The sequence below is a fragment of the Natrix helvetica genome (genome assembly GCF_964273705.1).
Source record: "Natrix helvetica genome assembly, chromosome: Z".
In the NCBI taxonomy this organism is placed as follows: Eukaryota; Metazoa; Chordata; class Lepidosauria; order Squamata; family Natricidae; genus Natrix; species Natrix helvetica.
In genome coordinates, this window is record NC_138554.1 from 53,430,992 (window position 1) to 53,457,707 (window position 26,716).

General features: G+C 39.7%; 1 protein-coding gene across 2 annotated transcripts in view; it reads left to right on the forward strand.

The window, feature by feature from the left end:
* Window positions 1–26,716, forward strand: part of ITGA2B (integrin subunit alpha 2b) — a 61,088-nt gene that overhangs the window by 8,513 nt on the left and 25,859 nt on the right. For both annotated transcript variants that reach the window (XM_081969610.1, XM_081969611.1), the window contains exons 5-14: window positions 2,618–2,667; window positions 6,795–6,840; window positions 8,150–8,284; window positions 10,112–10,159; window positions 10,516–10,559; window positions 13,031–13,090; window positions 13,843–13,895; window positions 20,142–20,353; window positions 22,840–23,022; window positions 23,968–24,013. In XM_081969610.1, coding sequence (XP_081825736.1) covers window positions 2,618–2,667; window positions 6,795–6,840; window positions 8,150–8,284; window positions 10,112–10,159; window positions 10,516–10,559; window positions 13,031–13,090; window positions 13,843–13,895; window positions 20,142–20,353; window positions 22,840–23,022; window positions 23,968–24,013 — 877 coding nt within the window. The remainder of the gene's footprint in view (window positions 1–2,617; window positions 2,668–6,794; window positions 6,841–8,149; window positions 8,285–10,111; window positions 10,160–10,515; window positions 10,560–13,030; window positions 13,091–13,842; window positions 13,896–20,141; window positions 20,354–22,839; window positions 23,023–23,967; window positions 24,014–26,716) is intronic.

Below are 26,716 nucleotides of genomic sequence, written 5' to 3' on the forward strand. Positions count from 1 at the left end.
GCTTTTTAGCAAACCCATTTCAATATCGGTGGCATTAATAATTATATTCCCGAAGAAAAACATATTTTCCATATTGCTAGTTTTTCTTTTAAAGGTATACCTTTATATGAATTTCATTTATTTCCTCCCTCCACCCCTGTAACAACCTCTTTTTTGGATGCAGTGCAAGACGGATTTAAATTTCCCACTATCCTCATCATACTGTTACATATTTATACATCATTAAGCACCCATGTATTTGTCTCATCTTATAATTTTAACTCTATAATATTAGGCCTATTTCCAAATTTTCCCTCCATTCCCCCCCCCCCAATACAATACAATACAATAGAAGAGTTGGAAAGGACCTTGGAGGTCTTCTAGTCCAACCCCATGCCTAGGCAGGAAACCCTATACCGTTTCAGACAAATGGCTATCCAACATCATCTTAATAACTTTCCCAACTAATATTTTTTATTATTTGTAACCCAGCATAATCATTTCACCTTCCATTATTAATACAAATCAGCTAGCCCACTATCTTTATTCACCTTAGTTAATTTATCTTTAATTCCTTTTTGCTTGCAATCCTTTCTATACCATACACACATATTACATTTCAGTGTTAGAGTTAATTAAAGTCCACAATAGCATATGCTTTACAAACATTCTTCACCTTCCCCCACCCCAATTTTTATTATCTATGTGCGTGTTTCCCTTCTTCCTCTCATCTACCAATTTTTATTTTCCCTTCCATTTATTTTTAAAGAATCTTAAATCCCAATCTCTGAACTTCTTCTTTATCTTTCTGCTGTTTATATATCTTTTCTTCCCAATGTTTTTTTGTAACTTTTTGCTGTACCATTCGTCGTACCCTCTTCAGGATTTCCTTTTGTCTCCTCAACTTATTTTCCCCTTTTCTTTTCTTGTTATATTTTCCCCCCTGTAATGAACTCTTTTCTTTCTTTCATCGTGCTGCCTATCTGCTCCATTTTTTCTCTTATTTTCCTCTCTTTTGTTTTTTGATTAGGACACGATCTTCCCTTTTCTTTATATCCCTATTAAATCCAATGAGATCCTTTACCTATTTATTATTTCCCCCACTCTCTCTTGCTTTTTCTATATTTTGGCTTCAATTTCTGCTTCTTTCCATAATATCCAAGCTATCCTCCTTTCTCAACCCAAATGATTCACACATATTTTTCAACATTTCACATATTTCTTTAAGATCCCACCCCAAGACATAATACTGAAGATCAAGTAGGGATAGGATCTTGAGGCAGGGAAAATGAATGCTTCTCTCGGTGGTATCACCCATCATTGGGACAGCAAAATTGTGACAACAGCAAGCTTTATTCTATCTGCCAAATGACTGAATAGTGCTACCTCATTCTAAAGAGGCCCAGCTCATGTAGCTACTTTTATGAGAAATAAAACATTTTTTTAATTATGTCATTTTTGGTATGCTTTTACTAAAAGGAGGACTTGCGCAATGGGAAATATTCCTGTTAGGTTGAAATACTTGATGGACGGAAGGAAGGAAGGAAGGAAGGAAGGAAGGAAGGAAGGAAGGAAGGAAGGAAGGAAGGAAGGAAGAAGGAAGGAAGGAAATTTTAATTGAATGCAATAATCATTTTGGACACATATCATGTTCCTCCAGAAAATCAGTAATTAAACAACATAAAATGTCATCACTAAGTCCTTTGATTCCCTTTGAATAATAAAAAATTAATTGTAACTTTTTATGTTTGTCAAAAGTAAAGTGAGACCAAAGAATAGCTAAATAATATAGAATATAGAACTAAAACATGTATTTATTTATTTATTTATTTATTAAAACATGCATTAAATGATTATGTGACCAACACAATACAGGTAGTCTCATCTTACAACCATAAGTGAATCCAAAATTTCTGTCGCTAAGCAAGAGAATTAGTGTGAGTTTTACCCCATTTTATGACCTTTCTTGCTATAGTTGTTAAGTGAATCACAGCAGTTGCTAAATTAGTAACATGGTTGTTAGGTTCCGCAGTAGCTTTGCTTGTCAGAAATCCGTAAAAGGTGATCACATGATGACAGGACATGGCAACCATCATAAATACATGCCGGTTGCCAAGCATCCAAATTTTGCTCATGTGAAAAGTGTGTTGCTACAACAGGGGTGAGCGTAAAAAAATGGCCATAAGTCATTTTTTTCAATGTCATTGCAACTTTGAACTGTCACTAAATGAACGATTGTAAGTTGAAGATTACCTGTACTACAAAATAGGGATTTATCCAGGACAATACTGTCCTTTTCATGTTTTGACTAGCTGCCATGAACGCTACAATTCTGCCTGCAGAAATGGCCTGTGTGTTATAGGAAGATTATTAATGTTTACTGAGATTATCAAAAGATCCCAACATAAATAAATGAAGCAGGGTTAGGGTTAAGGCCCTAAGATAACTAAAGCACTAAAATTCTGAAGAGGAAAAAAAATGAAATCTCTCCCTGGCGGTTGATGCACCAACTGCTTAGGCTGCCAACAGAATGGGTAAGCCTGAAAAATGGGTTAGGGAAGAGCTTTGGGATCCCTCCTTAGGAAGGCTCTCTAATGTGACATGATTTTTTAAAGTTCTCATCTGTTTATTCCATCAGGAAATGACAAGCGTTACTGTGAAATTGGATTCAGCTTCACCATCTCTCAGGTGAGCTTTGCAGGATAAAAAATGCAATGGGCAAGAGGCAACCGTTCTGCAAACTTCAAGTGGCTGAATAGCTTTTTACCCCTAGAAAAAACTCCAGGAGAAAATACTGATGAAATTGCCTACAATAGTGATGGCCCCACTTGCCAAAAGTGCAGGTGTGTGCGACAGCGTGCGCATGTGTGCCCACAACCATAATACAATGCATGTGCAACACACACACCCAGAGCGCCCCTCCCCCGAGCATGAACATTTTGGGCCTAGCATGCCTCTCTGAAGACTCCTGGGACCAAAATTGGGGCACAGGGGGGGAGCACTCCCCCCGTGCTTCCCCTGGCCCCGTGTGTGCATGCACGGGGTGTTATGTCTTCCTTGTATGCAGCTTTATTCCTCTCTAGCATTTATTTCCATTGTTCAGTGAGGCATTTCCTGCCTCTCTAGGATTTACCTCTAGCTGCTCCTGTGAGGTACTTCCTGATCCTGTTGTATGTACATAGTTATATTCTCGATGGCTTGTATAGTGTTTTAACTGCATTTTGATTAAACAGCACCTGCTGCAGAGACCCCAAAATCAGCTGGGCACAGAAGATGGCTTGCGTGCCCACAGAGAGGCCTCCGCTTGTCACCTGTGGCATGCAGTTTGCCATCACGGGCCTATAACTCTGTACAAATTCAAATGCTTCTTGTGTTTCTGGTAATCTGGGGAGGCAAGACACTGATGCAGCTGATTGTAAAGTAAAAATGCTGTTATATGTATGCCAGCCTCTTGAAGACGTTGATAGGATGATGACAAATGAAAATTGATTTTCCTAGCAATGAGGTGTGTACCCTTTGGTCTTGTTGAGCGAATAGAAATTGGGAGCATGTGTGCCATCACACAAATAATGTGACTTAGTGTAAGTATGTAATTGTTTTGTTTCTCTTGTTTGTTTGTTTGTTTTATTGGATTTATATGCCGCCCTTCTCCCAAAGGACTCAGGGCGGCGTACAACATTAAAAAACACATATCATAAAAGTTAAAAGGAAATTAGATAGATATTCAAAAAAACAAACCCAATTAATATGACAATAACATTTTAAAAATGAGATAAAATTAACAGGCCAGGCCGGCTTGCTGGAAAAGCCAACTTTTTAGGGCGCGTCGGAAGGACCGAAGGTCAGGGATTATGCGAAGCTCCGGGGACAGCTCATTCCAGAGGGAAGGCGCTCCCACAGAGAAGGCTCTCACCCTGGGGGTTACCAGCCAACACTGTCTGGCCGACAGCACCCTGAGGAGGCCAACTCTGTGGGATCGTACTGGACGGTGGGAGGCTACTGGTGGCAGTAGGTGGTCTCGCAGGTACCCTGGGCCTAAGCCATGGAGCGCTTTAAAGGTCATAATTAATATTTTGAATCGCACCCGGAAAACAACCGGCAACCAGTGCAGGCTGCCTAAAAGGGGTGTAACATGGGAGTACTTAGGTACCCCCATGATAACCCGCGCGGCCACATTCTGGACCAGCTGAAGCCTCCGGGTGCTCTTCAAGGGCAGCCCCATGTAGAGAGCGTTGCAATAGTCCAGGCGAGAAAGGACGAGGGCATGAGTGTCTGTGCACAGAGCATCCCGATTCAGGAAGGGGCACAACTGATGTACCAGGCGAACCTGGTAAAAGCCCCCCCTGGTCACGGCCGTCAGGTGTTCTTCTAAACTCAGCCGTGTATCCAGGAGGACTCCCAGATTGCGGGCCCTCTCTGAGGGGGCTAAAATTTCTCCCCCTATCATCAAAGATGGGACAAGATGCACAAATTGGGATGACGGAAACCACAGCCACTCAGTCTTGGAGGGATTGAGCTTGAGCCTGTTCCTCCCCATCCAGATCCGCACAGCCTCCAGGCATCAGGACATCATGTCGAGGGCATCGTTTGGCTGGTTTGGGGTAGAGATGAAAAGTTGGGTATTATCAGCATATTGATGATACCGTACCCCAAAACCATGGATGATCTCGCCCAGCGGTTTCATATATATGTTGAACAGGAGGGGTGAGAGAACCGACCCCTGGGGCACCCCACAAGTGACGCGCCTGGGGGTCGATCCCTGCCCTCCAGTCAACACGAACTGCGACCGATCCGACAGGTAGGAGGAGAACCACCGTAAAACTACCGGCGATGAGGGTTGGAACGTGTGATCGCTCTTAAACAGCAAGCCCGCGTCCTCCGAACATAGAGATGGTGAACCCCCCAATGGAATGGCTTAATGTCTCCCCAGAATCCCTTCCCAGCACTTCCAATCTGCGCCCATTAATTAGCTCTGGCCTGTGCCCTGGCAGACTCCCCCCTAAGCCTGTCTGAGCCATCCGAATCAACCCTCCCTCCCCCCCTTAAAATTTGGTTAAAAAACCCCTGTAAAAAACCCCTAAGAAATCTCTTCTTCGCATGCCATCTCTCGGGATCCCAAGATCCATCATTAAGGAAGTGTCTTGATAGGCCAGAAAGCCATCCCCGGGAAAGGGGGAGTTCCCGGAGGGAATAAAGTTCTGTCACAGTATAACTTAGAGGAGAGTGTGGCATCAACCAAACAGGATGACATCATGGGGAGATGGAACGAGGAGATGACATGTCCATGGGAGGGGGCAGCCGGCAGTGTTCAAGGGGGTAGCAGGAAGCTTATGTCCATCATAAAAGTAGTCGGTGTTGAGGACAATATGTAAGAGTAACGGCCAGCTGTCAAAATCGCAGCAGATGCTAACTTGCGAGGTGGTGAAGTGGCCAGTGATGGCGGCAACGAGGACAGCGGTGGCATCGGCGGCTGCTCCAACTCCGACAGCTAAGCTCCGCCCACGCCAGCTGCATTCATATCCATTGCCAGGGCCGCACACCGTTAACCCAGTCCATAATATCACAGGAGGAGGGGCCAAATGGCCAAATGGCACAGTACGGTGGCCCAGGCAACGGCGGTGATACCGGGGGGGCACAACGAAGGACACCCCCCACTCCAACTGCGCCTACGCCAACTACCGGAGCCATCTTCCGCTGGCGTTAATATCCATGCCAGCTGCCTCAGCCACTCCCCGCTGATCCAATTTATCATATCCATAAGCAAGGTGGGGGGGGGAGCAACCAGGATAACACCACGGCGTGGGGAGCGGCAGCTGCAGAGACCCCAGGCCGGGCGTCCCGCCGCAGCTGCTGACCACACCCACGCTGGCAGCCGCCGACGCTCTCCAAATTACGTCATTTGACAATGGCATCATTATTCTTGAATCTTTTTGATACTGTTATTGTTACGGAAATCTATGTCCCATAAGGGTGTGTAACTCAACAATATGTGTGTGTGTGTGTATGTATATATGTATACACATATACATACACACATACATACATACATACATACATACATACATACATACATATATAAATACATACAGTGTTCAATGGCTTTTAGCCTTGGCTGCCATATGACTCAGTGGTCATGTAAATAAGCTTGCCAGACCATGGGAGCTTCTACAATATTAATTTTGTTATCATTATCAGATTCAAGATGGTTCTGAAGAAAGGTATCTGGTAAAAGACAGTATAGCAGGTATTTCTCCAGTGACATATAGCCAGCTTACACCAAACATCTACCCACTAAAAGCTGAAAACACTAATGGTGGATATGAACCTTTTTTGCAAAGACCTGAACAGGCAGGCAGAAAGAAACAGGCATATATAGGCTAGTTTGATACTCTGTGCTAACTTATGTTTTGTTGTTGTATAAACTACAATAGTTTTTACACTCAGGAAGGAAAGCAAATTTATGTGTCCCAGGATAATGTTGCAGGATCCAATCTGGGGCGGTCAGTCAGTGGGACCAGAGATTTAATAAACCTAAATCTCTAGTCCTGGTGACTGACCCAGAATGGATCCTGTTCTTACACTCAGACATTATGCCATGGTTTATATGCCATAATGATTAAATCATAATCAGATTTAATCATAAAACAACTATGTCTTTTTTATGCTCCTTTTTGCAAAATTCAGGAAGATAATCAGCAAAAACTGATTGTGAAATTGTCATAACACATATTGTGACTTCTTAGGTATTTCTACTACTCTCTGGCTGACTTGGACTATATTCCCCCCCCCTTTTTTTTTTTGTCTTCTTTCCACAGTCTGGGCAGGTGATGCTTGGCGCACCAGGTGGATATTACTTCACAGGTAAAAGTATCAACTGTTATGAACACCAAGAAACCTGTTGTTCTCAAAATACTATGTCCTGTTCTTGTCAATCATTTCAATCATTTATTGCAGATCTTGAGAAGTTGCCAAAAAGAGCAATAAAAATAGATAATGAATTGAAGCAGCAACCTCTGTGAGGAAAAGTTGTACTTTGGTCTGTTTAGTTTAAGTACTAACACAATATACAATGTGATGTTTTATTTTCTCAGCCTCACAGTCTTACTGTAGATGTAAAGTTAAACCTATTAAATTAGAAAATGGGAAGGATAGGCAGGAGGAAGAACTCCTTCATGCTTTATGGGAGGGGAGTTGAATAGACATCTTTAGACACTGATTTGGACAGCATTTGTGTATGATGATACTGTAGTAACTATATTATTATTATCAGCCCAGTATCAGATTTGCTTAATGACCACATGATTCATTTGCAAAAAGTTATAATATAAAACTCAACTCACTTAAGAACTGCTTTGCTTAGCAATGGAAATTTTGCTCTCAACTGTTGAGGACTACCTGTTAGCTAGTTTCTGGAGTAGGATGGATTAGGGTTAGGGTTAGGGTTATATTTAACGATTGAGTACAACTACTCAATTAGATCCATTGTACGAACTGTGTTTGTGGATATCTGCAGGTACCTTATGGCTATTGTGGGAATAAAGTGCTAGACTAAAGGCTTTTGTTCAGTTCCATCATGAAATAAGAGCCACGGTGGCACAGTGGTTGGAATGCAGTACTGCAGGCTAACTCACTGCTCACTCCAGGTGTCTATAGAGATTCTTAGTCATCCAGTTATTGTTGTCCCAAAGGTGCTTTTTCAAGAGGCAACTGGACTTTCTAAAGAAGCTTCTTGGATGAGAAGTGAAATGTCTTCAAAGAAAAACCAGAAAGTCCAGTTGCCTATTGAAAAAGCAACAGGGATGCTCTGGGATGCTCACTCCAGAAGTTCAATTTTGAGCGGCTCAAGGTTGAAATCCATCCTTCTGAGGTCAGTAAAATGAGGACCCAGATTGTTGGGGAAAATATGCTGACCCTGTAAACCAGTTAGGGAGGGCTGTGAAGTGATATATAAGTCTAAGAGATATTGCTATTGATGTAATGAGGTCAGAAACAAGAAAGAAAGTATATATGGCTGGTAATTTCTGGGAGTTGAAGTCCACACATTTTAAAGCTGCTCAGGTTCGGAAATATTTATGTAGATGTTCTGGACCTGCAGTCTCCCATCTATCAGTTTGTCCAATTAGAGTCCTGCTGCCACTATAGAGAAATGTGTTCATTTGTCTTCTTTTAGGTTTGTTCTATTCAGTTGCCCTGTCAGAGATTGAAGCAAAATATCCTAATTCATCTAATGCTATGCTGTGGTACGTGAATTCAGAATTGGTAACCCAGGATTATAGAATGAAGAAATATGAAGATGGATACCGGGGTGAGTTGGCATTCTTTTCCTTCAGCAGACTCTGGGTGCATACAGAAGGTCAAGGTACATGTATCATAGGAGTTTAGGAATTGGGCCCAAAGTACTTAACAAGTGTTCCTCTTTTTTTGAGGCACCTCTTTTTCTTTTGTGTTTGATGGCCAAACTGTGAATTGGTCCAGTCAAGTTCTGAATTTGTTTTTCTCTGGTGCAAAGTAGCCAATTATCACATCATACAGGAAATTGCAACCTGTTTGTTCTGTATAGCACAAGGAAGTGTGCTCTTGGGATTACATCACAAATCGAGAGAGACAGCCCCCCCCCAATACACAAATTAAAATAGTTTTTATACACTTTTGAAAAACAAAAGCACATGCTCATTAGCAAACCATAGGCAACAAGCAACAAAATATTCACACCCCTAGTGGAGGATAGTCCTTCCAGAAGATAGGTTCCTTAGTAAAACATTACAGCTCTCACCCTTTTATCCCTAACTGATAGGGCTGATAATGAAGTATGCAAAACTTTCTAGCTAATTTATCTGCAATAGGAAAGGGACTTTAGCCCCGAACCAAATTGCTGTTTTGAGTTCCTTGATCGGACTATCAGGTAGCCTCCCAGGTTTAGGGTAAGAATGTGAGGCCCAAGAATAAGAGGCCCCAAAAATAGAAACATGAAAAGTTTTCAACACAATGGAGTTTCTTTGGCTAAAACTAGCTATACCAGTTCTTTTTGCTCGTGGCTGATATGCCAAAAGTGAACCATCAACCACTTTTATACTAGAAGTGGCCTTTGACCTAATTCTAAACCAGGGTTGTCTGTACAGAGGAAGGGTTAAAAAAAAGTCAAGATGATAGGATAATTACAATTGAAGGTCTGCAGATGCATTTACATAAAAGGGTGGTTGTTCAATTGCATTGCCATGGACACTTCTGTTCAAACAGAAGATTCTACAAGGAATCAGCGTAACTATGTGCCAAATCCAACTTCTTGTAACACCCTGGCTGGCTGAGAAAAGAGAAAGAGACAAAACGAGGGAGCAAAAGAGAGAGATGCCTGCCTATCTATCTATCTATCTACCTTTTTTTTGACACTGACCTCCCTTGACATGCCACAACTGTTGTTAAATGAGTTTAATTTTTTTTAAAAACAGCAATTATTGTTCCCTTTTAAAATAATGTCCTATTCCCTACCTTTCCTAGGCCTAACTTTTCAATTATTACTCCTTTTAGCTTCAGAAATGTATCATATGCTGCCTGCATATTATTTTCAGCTTCTGGAACATCTCCCCCCCCTCCCCCAATATGAGGTTGGCCCCAATCCTCCTCCTATCTTTTCATAAGAGCCTAAAGATGTGGCATTGCCAGTCAGCTTGGGGGCCCAGTGAGGGAACAGTGAAATGGAGGTGGTTGATTGAGTAATAACCCCACTCTCCCCCTTCCGCTCTGCTCCTGCTCTCCCTCATAAGGCTTGATTTTAACTTTTTATGTTTTAGCTTAGATTAACCAAAAACCACCCAGAGTTACCCTATGGTAAGATGGGCTGCTAATACATTTTATAAACAAATAAACTAGGATCTTATCCATTCATTTAGAAGCATTATAGACCATTCTCCCCATTTTGTGGCATAGCCCAGGGAAATTTATTATGAAAATTGAAATGTTCTAGATGGAGAATTCTGTGCTCAAGATCACATTGTTGATATCTGGTTTTGTTTGGAAGAATGCATGCTCAATTCCCTAGGGATTACTTTGATTGCCTTGCCCCAGGATTCAGGAAACAGGTATTTCATATCCAAGTGAGTTGTCCACAATTTGCCCAATCCTTCCTTCCATGCAGGTTACTCTGTGGCTTTGGGGGAGTTTAATGGAGACTCAACATCGCAAGGTAAAATAATTGCATTGATACTCTGGAATGGAGTAGGTTGGGTTCAACAGAGTTAGGAAGAGATCTGCTTCCTAGCTATTTTGTTGTTTAGTGAACTTTATGATCATTTTGGCAGGAATTTAAAATGATTTTAATGTTCACATCAGTTGCTTCCAATCGCATAAGCCAAGAACACCCAGGTTTTCAGGAGTATCTGTTTAATACCTGATTGTCTAAGCCTCTCTAATCTTAGTACTCCCCACCCAAAATTCAGGAATTTAGTAGGCACCAGGGCTCAGCATGAATTCCATGCCAGCTCATGGATGACTTAGTGTGCCAGGTGTTTTGTAACTACTGAAATTCCCTTCTGTTTGCAGAATATGTAGTGGGCCTTCCTAATGTGAGACTGACACAAGGAGGGGTAAGTACAAGACGCAAGCAGGAGAACTATGATGGACGGGTTGGCGCGCCTCTTTTGTTTCTTCCAGAGAAAAAAGTGAAAACCAAACATAAACAGCTTATTTACTGTGTATAAAGGGCTACTCAGAGCCTTTTTAGGGAACCCCCTTAGGCTCAATTTACATACTCTGAAACTGCACTTGATATTGTCCCAAAGGTGCTTTTTCAAGAGGCAATGAGACTTTCTGGTTTTTCTTTAAAGACATTTCGCTTCTCATCCAAGAAGCTTCTTCAGATTTGACTGGATGGTGGGGAATGGAAGGATTTATACTCCTTGCAGAAGCTGGTCATTTGCATCCTTTCAGCATATTGTTAATGTCACCTAGAGATTTATCTGTGTCATCAGAATGCAAATGGCCAGCTGTCTACAAGGACTATAAATCCTTCCATTCCCCACCATCCAGTCAGAGCTGAAGAAGCTTCTTGGATGAGAAGTGAAACGTCTTCAAAAAAAACCCAGAAAGTTGATTTGCCTCTTGAAAAAACACCTTTGGGACAACCATGACCTGGATGACTAAGAATCTCCATAGAGCCAATATCAAGCCAATATCATCATGGGTTGCATGCCTGAACAATGGCACAGATTATGGTCTCCTTCCACGTATGCAGAGAAGCTTTTTATATATGTACTTGTTGCATTTATTCTAGTATTGAACAATAGTTTATTATTTTTTCCCTCCACTGCCCTGAAAACAACTCTGGGTTCATAAGAAACAGTGACAGTCACATAGCAAGTGTTGGCCCACTTGTTTTGGGCCACTGAGCATGTTAGGGATTTTGGAGGGGCTGGGGGTTAGAGGCACTGTTTTACGGTGGTTCGGCTCCTACCTCTCCGGCCGGACGCAAGGTGTGTTGGCAGGGGAGCAGAGGTCGACCCCGAGCCCCCTCACTTGTGGGGTGCCACAGGGGTCGGTCCTCTCGCCTCTCCTGTTCAACACATATATGAAGCCGCTGGGCGAGATCATTCGTGGTTTTGGGGTGGGATATCATCTGTACGCTGATGATACCCAGCTGTACATTTCCACCCCGAACCACCCCAACGAGGCCATCGAAATGATGTCCCGGTGTTTGGAAGCCGTACAGGTCTGGAGGGGTGACAACAGACTCAAACTCAACCCCTCCAAGACGGAGTGGCTGTGGCTTCCGGCCCCCCGGTTCAACCAGTTGCTTCCATCTCTGGCCATCTGGGGCGAGCAACTGGCTCCCATGGAGCGGGTGCGCAATTTGGGCGTCCTCCTGGATGCCCGGCTGTCCATGGATGACCATGTAACAGCCGTGGCAAGGGGGGCGTTCCACCAGGTCCGCCTGGTGCGCCAATTGCGCCCCCTATTGGACTGGGATGCCCTACGCACAGTCACCCACGCGCTGGTGACGTCTCGCCTAGACTACTGCAATGCTCTCTACATGGGGCTTCCCTGCACTCGAAGACTACAGTTGGTCCAGAATGCGGCCGCGCGGGTGATTATGGGGAGTACTAGATACTCCCATGTAACACCTCTCCTGCGCGAGCTGCATTGGCTTCCTGTGGTCTATCGGGTGCGTTTCAATGTTTTGATTACCATCTTCAAAGCGCTCCATGGCACAGGACCTAGCTACCTGTGGGATCGCATCCTGCCCCATACATCCCTACGACCAATCCGCTCGCACAGAGAGGGACTTCTCCGGGTGCCGTCCACTAAACAGTGTCAGAGGGCGACACCCAGGAGTAGGGCCTTCTCTGTGATGGGCCCAGCCCTTTGGAATGACCTCCCCCTCGACATTAGGATTACCTCCTATCTCCGCTCCTTCCGTTCAAAACTCAAGACCCACCTTTTTCAATTATCCGGCCTGGCTCAACCATAGTTCCATCTTATTCCTCCTGACAGTCTTTTTAAATCCGTAATTTTAAACTGGGGTATTTTAATTGTTAATTTTATTATTATTATTTTATGTATTTAATGATTGTTACCTCCTTCATGTATGTGTATGTGTATATGTATATATATGTGTGCTTTTTTATTGTACGCCGCCCCGAGTCCCTTGTGGAGAGGGAGCGGCTAACAAATTAAATAAATTGAAATTGAAATTGAAATTGTCCAGAATGGTGGCCACAGGGGATGCTTGTCTATTTGGAATATAGGTTTTTTGTGTGTGTCCCCAATGCCCTCTTGATCTGGAACTCTTATCTGTTCTACTTTTTACCTCTGGGGGGATGCATGCAACCTTTTTGATGGTCAGGCTAGATAACATCTTGGACTCCTGTTCCCATCTGCCAAGCCAGCATGACCAATAAGCAAAGGCATGGAAATTTTAGCCAAGCAATACCAGGTTTTCATACTCTTGGATGTAAAAATACTGTATATTCTGGTTTCCTGAAAAACATAAATAGCTGGGTCTCTTTGAGAGGATGGAGCTTTAATCTACTTGATTCTTTGCCCCCATTTCTTATCTTAGGTGGAAATTCTTACCAGGACCCATAATTTCCGCATTCTGTGGACTATCTCCAGTGAGCAGGTAAAAAAATAAATCTTTCTCTCACATGGTTTTCTTTGCTTCTTCTGACCCATCAATAACATTCTAGTGGTTCCTTCCAGATAGGTTTGAAATGCATGCTAGCTGGGAATTCTTGCTTTTGTAATCCTACCTGAAAAGCAAGATGCTTGGGAGGACTTTATACTCTTTCCCCAGTTGAACGGAGTGCAGAATAACCAGAAGATTTAGATAATAAATACAGCCACTCTGGTGGTTGGAAGGCAGCACTGCAGGCTACCTCTGCTGACTGGTGATTTCGGCAGTTTCAGTCTCACCAGGCTCAAGGTTGACTCAGCCTTCCATCCTTCTGAGGTTGGTAAAATGAGGACAAACAGATTATCGAGGGCAATATGCTGACTCTGTAAACCACTTAGAGAGGGCTGTAAAGCACCGTGAAGTGGTATATAAGTCTAAGTGCTATTGGTATTTTTAATGTTCTTACATTTTGCACTATTACTGGTTCTATTCACTCATTTCATTGTAAACATTTTTCTTTTCATAAAGTCCAAAAATATAAATGGGATTGCTGGATATGTAAACCTGAGTCCTTATTCTTCATGGGTCTTTAAACTTTTCAGAAGGTCACTGGGCTAGTAGAATTGGAAATTAGCCAGTGCTTCCCAACATAAAGTAATTTCCATGTGGCTATTTATTTGATGGAAAGGCAAGCTATCATTGTATCAAATGCATATGTTCCCAGGATGGTTTTTATCTTAACTTCTTTCCTTTTGCAGGTGGCATCATATTTTGGGCATACAGTGGCAGTTGCTGATATCAATGGAGATGGGTAAGACCAAAATAGGGGCCAAAGTAGCCTACATTTAAACTGGATCTGATGCAGGTGGTGGTAGTCTTTAAATAGCTATTAAATCCACCAAACTTTGGTCTGAAATTAAGGACTTCGTCATCCTGCATTGTAAAAGCTTAATATAAAGACTGTTGTAAAAGCAGGGACTCAATGAGTAGATTCAGAAGTATCAGTGTGCTAAACCTAGATACTAGAATGGAAATTCAGGCATCATAGATAATGTGGGTCCTAGACAAGCCCACAAAGTATTAATGCTTTGGTGAATATGAGAAAGACCAGCTAACAAGGGTTGTTGCTGCTTGAAAACACCATTATTTAGGTTTTTTTTTCTCATTACTTTTTTAAAAAGTTATAGCCAAGGAGTTAGCTGCATAGTCTTAGATGCTGATTTTATTATTACTACTTTCAAATAAACACCAAAAGACTCCTACTGCCAGATCCTACTGCTGTTTAAAAAGGGTAGATAAGACCATATAGCCCCAAGTTTATCATTCAACCATGAATGCAAGAAGAGGAATGGCAAGAGTATGAGATTTACCAGGAAGCTCTTCGTTGCTTCATCTCAATTTTATCCAAGTCTCGGAAGAGTTGTAGTCCTTACATTAGCCTCGTCTGATGCCCTCCAAACATCTCATTCCTTTGACCAACTCTCTTAAACAGCCAGTGTACTGGATGTACATAATAGAAATGTTATTCAAATGCTTCAAAAGAGGGCCAACTAGAATGCAACACTGAATGCTAGACTGTTAACTCTGCCAGTTTATGGTTTAGTGTAATGAGAAGGAAAGAAACGGTTCTTTTCTCTTTTTAAAAGTTATGATTTGTAAATACAATAAGAGTATATAAAAAAACAAAGACAAGAAAAAGAAAGGAAAAGGAAAAATGAAAGTGGATAAACATAATTTTCTCGATTGTAACAGCAGTTAAGTCCTGGTCTGTGTGGAGTCGACCACGTGCTTAGTTTAATATCATAAAGGACAGGCAAGAGAGTAGTGATCCAAAGCACTTTTTCTCCTACAGCTTGATTAGCTGTTAGCAGCAGATGAATAACCATCATAGAGTTTCCTGCCCCCATTACCAATCCTAACCACCTCTGTTGGTTGCCCATTTTTCCAGCCAGTGCCCTTATTTCCTGCCTAGGGAAGACTGTTCTCTCCCAATCTTTCTCAGTGCCACAAGCTCCTCTAGACACCATTTGATAATCATAGCCAAAAAGATGTCTGCTGTGGATAGAAATAAAAGACCCTAAATTTTTGAAATGCTCTCTTTTTTTTTAAACTTAAACAGTCAATCTGGTAGCTAAATAATTCTGGACATTGATCTTAATGGTTCATGTGGCAAGAACTAATTATTTCCATTATATCATAGGCATCCTAAAGGATCTCTTTTTTTCCAATCATCCCCCATTCCATTATGAACAATTGCTTCTACAGTCCTGCTAAACTAGAAAAACAACCTACAATGTGTTTGTTATCTGATTACAAAGAAACTTTTGAGAATGTAAAGTGTGTTGGTTTCAAGAGCATTTAAATCATAAAATAAAATAGAGTAAAATAGAATTTACTTCTGGGGCCCTGAAGCTACAGTCAAACTCTTAGCAGCCACCATAAACTTAGCCAACTGTTTTCTCTGTGTCCTGGTCTGCTAATACAAATCAGGGGGTGACAGTGTGCCCTTTATCACTGCCTCCTTCATCTACACCACTCTGAGTGGATATTTGGAGGAGCATTGAATGCAGGTCTTTGTAATTTATCCCTAAAGTGCAGCTACAAATGCTAAGTTAACAAAAAAGTTTACATGCTGAAATTATCTTTCAATTGACTTGCTTCCTCCGATTTTTCTTCCAGGGTTTCCTTTTGCATGCAAAGTGATGCAGGTGCCCATTTTGGGAATCTGCTGCCCTCTGTTGTCAGTTAGATATGGTTGATATTTTGTCAAAGTGAATCCTGATACTCCTACTAGCACCAATAATAATATAATATGCAACCACAATTCAAATAGATAGATAGATAGATAGATAGATAGATAGATAGATAGATAGATAGATAGATAGATGATAGATGATAGATGATAGATGATAGATGATAGATGATAGATAGATAGATAGATAGATAGATAGATAGATTGATTATAGATGTACTCTAACAAATTATCTCAACATCCTCATACTGTTACCAACTTTTTCTATTTAAAGCCGCATCAAACACTAGAAGTGGATCGCAATAGTGCCTATTATATTTTTTCACTCAAATGTACACGTCATGCCGTCAGTGTCATTCTGCAACAATTAACAAATAGAGCACAAGTACAAAAGAATGGCAGAATTGCAATTTAATAACTTTACAGTATTGTAATATGATTTTGCCTAGCTTTGCTGGTCCATAAGCTGTTATAATGGTTTACATTAAACTGAATCAAGATTTAATCAGGCTCTTTCAAATCAATTATATTCATGATTAAGCCTGAACTCAACAATGTTACAATCATTTAGTTTTCATCTTTCGTATTGTAAAATATTTGTCATTTGGACTCAATTTTGTTTGAACATACATTAATAATAATTTTTAAAATTTCCTCATTGCTATGGAATTAAAGATCAATTAAAGCCATAATGAATCATTTTATAACCTCCAGCAGTGCTATATCTTATATCTCTTATCATCAAGAAATTACTCCACATAATGATACAATATGTGTGCCTTAATATATTCATAGAGAGTCAGGTTTTTTAAAAAGAATGTTTTTTTAATTTTAAATTGAACAAAAACAAAAAAAGAATCATCCTTCAATACATCTTGTAGAAAGCATGTCGATTGGTTACAAATAACCTTTGTGCATTTCTTCCATAGTCATTACTTGTAGTTCATAATAGATTATACACTTTAAATCAAAAATCTTTATATATCTTACGATCAATATATCACAATTCTCATTTGATTACAATTATTTGAACATGCTTCTGCCTGAACGTATTCATACTTAAAAAAACAACCACATAATGGCAGCTATTTCAAAAATCCTCCAATAACATTACACTTTTATGACATATTCTGAGTAAAAATCAATTAATGAAGTTTCATAGCTTTTTTCCCCGCTGTTTAGAATATTATATCCAAGTTGCTTTTACCAATACCAGAGCATGTATATATTATTAAACAATATCCATTAACATTTCCTTGTTGTTATTATAATTAGCTAAAAGTCATCTACTATTTATATCTCAACTCCTCTCGTCAAACCCCAAAAAAACATTACATCTTTATGACAAAATCTAAATAGAAGTTTGTTGGTAAAATTTATAGGTCTTTTCCCAGGTCACAATTTACAATCTACATCCAGATTTCTTTTACTAGTTTAACAATACATAGTATATATATAATTAAGTTGTATCCATTATCATTCCATTATTGTTAATTATAGTTATTTAATTGTTGACGAATAAACATTTAATAACAATCTAAAACAATCTAAAAATTATCAAATTCCCATTTATTGCTCAACCAAGATTAACTATTTTTTTATTATCAACTTTCATTGTCAACCTGTATCTTTCCAATAACAAAACACTCTTATCTCTCTTGCCAATTGTGGTGTCAGTCTTCTTTTTATCTCCTTTATAAGGTTTTTATAGATTTCTCTCCGCACTTTGTTGCTTGAAGGATCTCTTAGGTAATCTTGTTGCCCTCCAATTATTTTTAAAGTTAGCTTATTTTTGGTTATCAATCATGTTTCTGAAAGATTTTCTCTTCTTAAATCCATCATCATTACCCTTTTTTCTTCTTCTGTATCTTGAAATCTGGGGTAGAGATCCAATTTGTCGAAATCCCTCTTCCATGTTCCCTTCATTCCACTTTCACCCACATTTGCTCCATTAATAAATTCATCTGTTGTCTTGTCTTTATCGTCTATATCTTCATTCTCCCCTTTAGTTTTTGGGGCTCCAACCCCTTCATCTTTTGATGAGAGGAATACTAGTTTTTCCAACTTCTTCTCAATTCTCCCATATCCTTCCAATAAATTTTAAATTCTAGCCAAAATATTTTGAAATTTTAAGGTTTCCTTCTCTGAATATTGATCCATGTTTCCAAAAAAGATGAAAGAAAAAAAATCAACAGCCACTACCACTTTAGCCTTCCAAGCCTCTTTTATTTTTTAATTTTTGGTTGATTTAAGCACATGTTCTTTTTTGTGCTCTTTAAAAGAGAAGGGTTCTGTTTTGTTTTGTTTTTCCCCCTTTTTCTCCCCTGCCAAAATAGTTCTCACAGGCACCTGCAAAAACAATTTGTGCCCTTGGCTCTTTATCAGTTTGTATAAACAAATTACAAACCCTTCAGCTGCAAAGTCAGTGAAAACAAAGAGAAAAAAAATAAGAGATACATTGTTTCAAAAACTCCATCTTCCGACTTCCAAGTGGCAATGTTGCTACTTTTCACTTTCACTATCTCAGGCTTAAATGGAATAAAGTTCTTTAATAAAATTTAATAACAAGTAATAGGAAGAATTGTTAAAAACAAAAAAAAAGGAATATGTGTGCCTTAATATATTCATAGAGACTCAGTTTGATGTAGTGGTTAAAGGAACTGAATTAGGAATTGGAGAGTGTGAATTGTCACAATGACTTGGGCAAAAAGGCAGGTGGGTAGCCTTTGTCCAGCCATGCTCTCTCAGCCCTACAAAGAATTCAGGCTTGAAATTTGAGGCCTGGATAACCTTGAACTATGCCGTCTACGTTCCGACCTGAGCTTAGTGCACAAGATAACCTGCCATAACATCCTACCTGTTAATGACTACTTTTACTTCAACTGCAATAACACAAGAGCTATCAATAGATACAAACTAAATGTAATCCATTCTAATCTTGATTGCAGAAAAAACGACTTTAGCAATAGAGTAGTAAATGTGTGGAACACCCTACCTGATCCTGTTGTTAGTTCCTCTAACCCCCATACCTTTTACCTTAAACTGTCTACTGTGGACTTTACGTGTTTCTTATGAGGTGCCTAAGGGGGCATGCATAAGCGCACCAGTGTGTCTACCGACCTAGTCCTACTGTCCCCATTTATATGTACTTTTTATGTGTTTATGACTATCTTTTGCTTATTTATATCCATTTATTTATGTCATTTTTTCATGCGTTTTCATGTTTCATTGTGCTTGTTGACAAACAAATAAATAAATAAATAAATAAATAAATAAATAAATAAATAAATAAATAAATAAATAATAAACAAGACAATGAAAAACCCATTCCGAAAATGTTGCTAAGAAAGTTGCAAGGCTTGTCTAATTTTCAACAGTCAAGACTAGCTGTAAAGTAAACAGGAATGCACAAAAAGACTATTCCTAAGCACAGAAGAGAAGTGCTTCTTTACCATTTTGTACTGGAAGTATTAGTTTATTTTAAAATGGAAACAGAAGAGGCCAGAAGTGTCTATAAGAACACACCTACCATTGATCCTACTGCTTGCTCTTTACTGACTACAAAACATTATTATACCCGGTCTTACAGGTGTTGATTATTGCCACAATATCCTTCAAAGCAAGACCACTTTCCCTGATCTCAAAACAAATTAACCTTTTCAGAGAAGAGAAAGGGGAACGTATCTGGGTTCTCATTAGAATCCAATCAATGATACTAGAGAAGAATCATTGCCTGGATTCGCAGGACTACCCACATAAGAGAATGGTGTCAGTCCTGGAAAACATTCTAAAAAAGAAACAGCAGAACAGACATTATTGGAGAAGTAACATTCTCCTTGCAGTTTCCCTTACAACTCTAAAGCACATATTTATTCTTGGTCCTGTTCTCTTAGTCTCCTTTATCTAGATGCAGCTTCCAGTAATAAGCACTACACTTCTTAGGTACATTTCAGTAGTATGTGGGGTCTGTGAATCTGACACATAACAAAGCTGCTGCACATTGTTTATTTCTTTTTTGGAAGAAAGTCAAATGATCTCTCAGTGGTGGGGGGTGCAAGGAACTATGATGTAATCTGAAAAAGTATGTAGGAAGTCTTGCCAGAGAAACCATAAGGCCTACCTGAACCAGTATGCTGGTTCCTATTATGGCTAGCAGACGCCTCTTAAAAAGCCCGTAGTTAGACTTCTGCAAATCTACTGTAACTTAAGGCCTCAGTGATAGGCAGGTTATATTTGTATTTGCTTTGGCTGAAATGGAGACTGTGCCATGTATAATCTCTTACAGATTGTTTTTCTGTGTCTTAGGAAAGATGACATTTTAGTTGGTGCTCCTCTTTTCATGAAGCGCCACTCAGATGGGAAACACTATGAAGTGGGAAGAGTTTACTTATACCTACAGTGGAGGAGCCCACGCCCTTACACAACTCCTTGGCAGAAGTTGACTGGCACAGATATCTATGGCCGTTTCGGCATGGCTATTGCTCCTTTGGGTGATATAGATCAGGATGGCTACATTGGTAAGATGGCATGGATGAAAAATAGGGAGGAAAGCAATCTGAAAAATCTCTGTTGTATCTCTGCTCAGCTACCTCCTACTGTTGAAAGAGAGACCACACGATCTAGGATTCATTGTGGCTGAACCTAGATGTCTATGAATGATTCTGTTTAGTCTAGTTTTAAATATTTAAATAGTGCCCAGATTTACCTTGAGGTAAGTTGGGCAGCCTATAAATTGTATACAAAAACAAACAAACAAACAAAGATTGGTCAATGATCTTAGAATAGTTTATATGATAATGAGCATGCATTTGAGGTTGTAAATAATTTGCATTCTTCATTACAGTGAATTTGCGGTCAATGCTGAAATCTTTTTAAAAGATCTACCTGAAAATAACCGTAGTCATCTGCAGTACCTTTTCACCACGCTATTAGTATCCATTGGTCTCTTGGAACCTAAGTTTGGAGGATACTCAAAGAGCCCTCAATTTAATCTTCAATCTTCCTAATGTTTGAAGTTGGTCTTGTCATCACCCATCTGCACCTGCCCATGGCACAAACATTCATTTTAAATGTTTAACATTATTGTTAAAAATAATACAAAAGCAAAATCCTATCCTGGTAATGTGGTGGTGGTGGTTGTTTTTTGAATGCTGGCTGGGGAATTCTGGGAGTTGAAGTCCAGACATCTTCAAGTTGAAACACTGATCTAGTCCATGGCCCTTATGTGAGGTAGACTTAGGGTATCATTCACTGTGCTGGGGTTAAAATAATGTTTCTCCTTAAATTAGAGTGTCCAATAACAGCTATAAGTATGTAAAACCTGCTAAGCTTTGCCACTTCTGAAGTAAACTCAACTAGTGGGTAAGATCAGAGAGGTGTTCTGATCTCTGCCCAGTCCATCTGTTGCTATTCTGTTGTATCTCCCTAAAGAGGTAGACACACTGGATGTACTAGTGAAATATCAGAATTGTGCAATGCCATCAGCTGCTCATTTGGCTGTTCTGTAAATGCTTTAACTTGATAGTCTTTGTTGGCTTAGTGCAGTGGTGGGCAACCTTTTTTTTCAACTGAGCCAAATCTCGCCAAAACCACGATTGAAATTTATTTTGAGAGCCACATTTTTAAAACCGAAAATACATAGGATGGTACACTGTTTTTAGTTTCAATAAACTCTGGCATTTGAAGCACGCAAGTCTTAAAGCTGTCAAGTTACAAGATCCTTGCATCCCTAACCCTTTAGGAAAAAAACCCCCAAGGGGTCTTCAAACCTGACAGCTTTAAGACTTGTGGACTTCAACTCCCAGAATTCCTCCTCCAGTCATGTTGGCTCAGGAACTCTGGCATTGAAGCATGCAAGTCTTAAAGCTGTCAAGTTGCAAGACCCTCGCACCCCCAACCCTTTAGAAAAAAAAACCAGGGTCTTCAAACCTGACAGGTGGAAGACTTGTGGACTTCAACTCCCAGAATTCTGAGAATTGAAGTCCACCAGTCTTAAAACAGCCAACTTTGCATACCTCTGTGTTAGCCCAAAGCCTGGCGCTGGGCGGGCCTTGCTCCCCCATTGGTGGAGCCCCAAGAAGTGAGGAGGGAGAAAAAGAGATGGAGGCCAAGGAGCTTCCCCCCCGCCCCCTCCCAGCAAAAATCTAACCGGGCAGCAGCAAATTAGCCGATCACGCCGCGTGGGCAGTAGCAAATTAACCGATCACACGGCGTGATCGGCTAATTTGCTACTGCCCGCCCGGCTCCCCGGTTAGATTTTTGCTGGGAGGGGGCGGGGGGGAAGCTCCTTAGCCTCCGTTTCTTTTTCTGCCTCCTCGCTTCTCGTCCCCGCCCGACTTCAGGATCCTCCCTAATCATTGTGGGTCGAAAAGAAAAAAGGGAAAGGGGCGCTTGTTTTGAAGTGCCCGAGAGGAGGGAGGGGAGCGGGCGCCCGGCACACAGAAGAGCCGCATTAAAATGTGTAAAGAGCCGCATGTGGCTCGCGAGCCGCGGCTTGCCGACCACTGGCTTAGTGCAAGGCGAGGTGGACCAACCGCTTGCTCATCTTTGCTTCCTGAGAACATTGAGGAATCTGAAAATCAATATTAATTGCCTTCATTGAAAATAAAAAGAAAAGAAAAGAAGAAAAGGAAAATCCTGAGTAAAAATAAGATTAGGCTACCTTTGTGACACCAATCTGTTATTGGTTTCACTTTATTTAACTTGGGCTATGACCAAAAGATATGTATAACAAAAGGGCACAAAAACTTCTGAATGTGCATAAACAACACAACACCATTTGGCAATCAGTCAGACCAAAGGTAATGGGGCAGGATAGGGGTTGGCAATGGGCGTAGCCAGTTTCATGCTAAAGTAGTTTTTTGCTAAAGATTGAAGGGCAGCAGTTTAATTCAGCATTTGGAAATACCCCTTGCAATGCTTCTTCCCACCCTCTTTTTCTTTTGGCATTTTCACCTTGAGTTTCCCCATGGAAAATATTTGCCATTATATTTTTTTTAAACAGACATAGCTATAGGAGCACCCTTTGCGGGCCAAGATGGAGGTGGCCAGGTTTACATCTATCGTGGGCACAGTGAAGGACTGAGCGCATCTCCAAGCCAAATCCTCAAGAGTCCTTTTTCTGAGCCTGCTGGTTTTGGCTTTGCCATCCGTGGAGCCTCTGACATTGATTTTAATGGCTATCCTGGTAATACAATATTTTATTATGTCATATGCTTAGCCTAATGATCTATAAGAGCCGTGGTGGTGCAGTGGTTAGAATGCTGCAGGCTACTTCTGCTGAACTGCTGATTGCCAGTAGTTTGGCAGTTCGAATCTCACCAGGCTCAAGATTCAGCCTTCCATCCTTCCAAGGTCAGTAAAATGAGGACTTAGCTTGTGGCAGCAATATGCTGACACTGAAAACAGCTTAGAGAGGGCATTATGTAAAGCATTGTGAAGTGGTATATAAATCTAAGTGCTATTGCTATTTGAACAAAAGTAGAACAATGCTGTAGTTTCCCAAGAGTTTTGATCTCAACTAGCTTTTCTCTAGCATGGCCCTTTTAAGTGCATGATGACTTCCATTGATGACTTCCATTATTGTTGTTGTTGTTGTTGTTTAACATATGATGAAAACATGACAAAGAGAAGTAAACATACAATATATACACAACCCACATAGTTATATATATAAAACTTCCATGGGAGATATGGCAGTGGCCTTGTAGATGAATGTCCAAGAGATTACCCATGGTATTGTTTCATGTAGATTTTCTAAAGAACCATGGAATGCATGCCACGGGCAGTCTTGCACAATATGTGTAATAGTTTGTATATCAGCACAACAATCACAATAAGGGGAATGACTTTCATAATTCCAAACTAGCATGATCTTTGGTCTTGTTGGCTAGAAACTATAAAATAGACCACCATAGGAGAATTTAGTTAGGGACAAACTAATGTAGGCCACAGGTAGATTAAAAAAGATGTTTTAATTAATCAAAGTTACAAATATGTGAAAAATTCTGTGCTTTTTACAAGGAAAGCTATTGTTTCAGTGGGGTGGGTAGCACTGGTGCCTTAGAATGATGATTGGTGGAATGCTGCATCTTTAATACCCCCTGTGTTTTATCCTCTTCTTCACACCCAGATGTGCTAGTTGGTGCTTTCAGAGCCAACAAGGTAGCTGTCTACAGGTGAGTGAATATGGCCAAGACCTTTGCATCTCATAGTTTGAAGTGCAGTTACCTGCCAGTGTTTTCCCCCTCCTGAAATTTGTGGCATCATCTTTCTTTTCCAAGAACCATCATATGCTCTCTTTAGGGAACCCCCACTCTTTAGGGAAACATACTGGACCCTTGCTGAAAGGGTTGCAAATAATTTGTACCAATTGGTTTAGGGTGGGGATTAGAAAATGTCTGGAAAATGGTAAAGTTTCCTCATTTTGACATGTTTTATTCTATGCTTTTTTTCTCTTATGGATGGAAAGGAAGTGAATGATAATCTCGTCCTCTTTTTTATTTTTTATTTTTACTTAACAAATGCCTGTGAATTTATACATTAATATGAAATTGTGTAGAAAGAAAAAGAATTCAAGGAACTATTGAAAAGGCAAAAGGGTGCCTAAAAAGTCTTATTTTATATTGATTGTTTTGCCAAATTTAAAAATATAGAACTGTTTACAATATAGGATTTTGTTATATCCTATTGATTTTGGGGTGGGGGGCTCGTTGTAATTATGAATAAGCTAGAATTTTGCCATAGGAAACTCTAAGTTAAATTATAAATAGAGTAGTTTCCTAGCCAAAACGTATAGAGTTATGGTGCTTGTTGTTCTTACTTTGCAAATAGAATTGTTGAGTTTGCACTTTGACAAGTTTGGCGATTGTGGAAAGAAAGCTCATTGAGCAAACAAATAGTTCTAAGCAATAGTAATGTATCACCTGAATGTCTTGAAAAATGTCCTAGCATTTTTTCCATCTTGTGCCCAAAACGGAATTTTTTTTGGGAAAACAATTTTTATTTGTTTTTGAACAAAGAAAAACAAACATAAAAATAACAATAACAAAACCATCTTCCATTACAAATTGTAGAAAGTTTGTCAGTTGGTTACAGTATTTCCATGCATCTCTTCCATAGTCATCACCTGCTTTTCATATCAAATCGCGTATTTTAAATTCACCTATATTCATGTATATCACAATTATTATATCTCAATTTAATTTGACTTTAATTGTTTTTACATCCTTTTATATATAATATTCAAAATCTAGAATAGGATTATATGATAACATTCCATTAAATCATCATAAGATTATCCAATCACAATACAGTTTTATAACATATTCTAGATAAAACTTTTAAACCTCCTCATAATCTCCATGTGTTGTTTTATAAAATTTCATTTTATCAAACTAATATATCTATATGTATTGTTATCATTATTAATCATTATTTAATTATAGCTATTGTCACTTCATTTTATACATACTAGTAGTAAACTAAATTTAGCTTAATTTTTTATTGTACATTTTCATTTCATCAACCTGTATCTTTCCAGTAATAGTACGGTCTTATATCTCTTGCCATTTGTAGCATTAATGTTCTAGTTACTTTCTTAATAAATCTTGTATAAACTTCTCTTGGCAACATGTTATTCCTTTCGTATCTCATAAAAGCTTGAAACCCAACATCTGTTCTTTCCATCAGCTTATTTTTGGTTATCACTAGTGCTTCTGTCAAGATTTTTCTCCTTATCTCCGTCAATTTTTCTCTTTTTTCTTCTTCTGTGCTTTGAAGTCTGGGGTAGAGTTCCACTCCATCTATCTCCCCTTTCCATATTCCGCCCTTGCCATTACCAACTATGTTCATTTTGTTGTCAGTATCCACAGTTTTCTTATCTCTTTGCTCATTTTTTTCTTCCATCTTTTGAGCTCTGTCCTCCACTTTCTTCTTTTGGTAAACATCCCCAAGTTTCTCCATTAGATTTTTCTGTTTTGTATTCCATATTCTCCATCTCTTTTCAATTCTTTCTGTCACAACTAATAGATTTTGAATTTCAAACATAATCATTTGCAATGTTACAGTTTTTTCTTCCTGCTGAGCCATTCTTTCAATTTTGCAGACACTGCCACTATAGGGTTCAAGGCTATTTTAATAAACTTCAAATAGGTTCATTTATTATCTTTCAAGTCAAAATGTTGTCTTCCCTCCAATAGCTAGTGATAGAACTTCCAAAAGGCACCTGTATAAACAACTTGTGCTCTTCCTACTTTCACTGTCAGTAAACAAACTGAAAGAACCTTAAATCTCAAGTGATCAAAGAGAAGGAAGAAAAAACAATGTATCCAGCCTCCAGCCTCTAAGTGGCAGCATAACTGCTTTTCCTCCTGTTGTTACAACTCCCTTTATAATCCTTCTTATTATCTTCTTTATATTCCAAGCTTAAGAAAGAAAAAAACCCCTTAAATGGAGATCAAAAACAATCAAATCAAGTATTATAAAAAAAATTAATCCATAGGTATAAGCAAAAGTGAAAAAAGAAGAAGAAAGAATTAATCCATTCAGTTTAAACAATAGGGAGCCCCTGCAAAAGTTCAAAAAAAAATAGAAACTGGAAAACACACTGTTCAATGCAGATCAATCTCGCCGCCTACAGTCTTCTGTCTTCAATCTTAACTTAATTTTTTTTCTTGTGTAGTCTCTTTCTCTAATAATAAAATTTCCTCACCAATTCTACACACTTTCTCTTTCTGCTTTCTTCCCGTTCGGGAGCTGTCCCAACTTCAGCAGCTTCATTAGCTGTGTTTCTGTCACCAGAAAAAAAGGGATATTCCTGGATCTTTCAGAGACTTTGTGATGTCCCTGAGATCAGCAGGAGGTGCCCTTCTCAATCACCA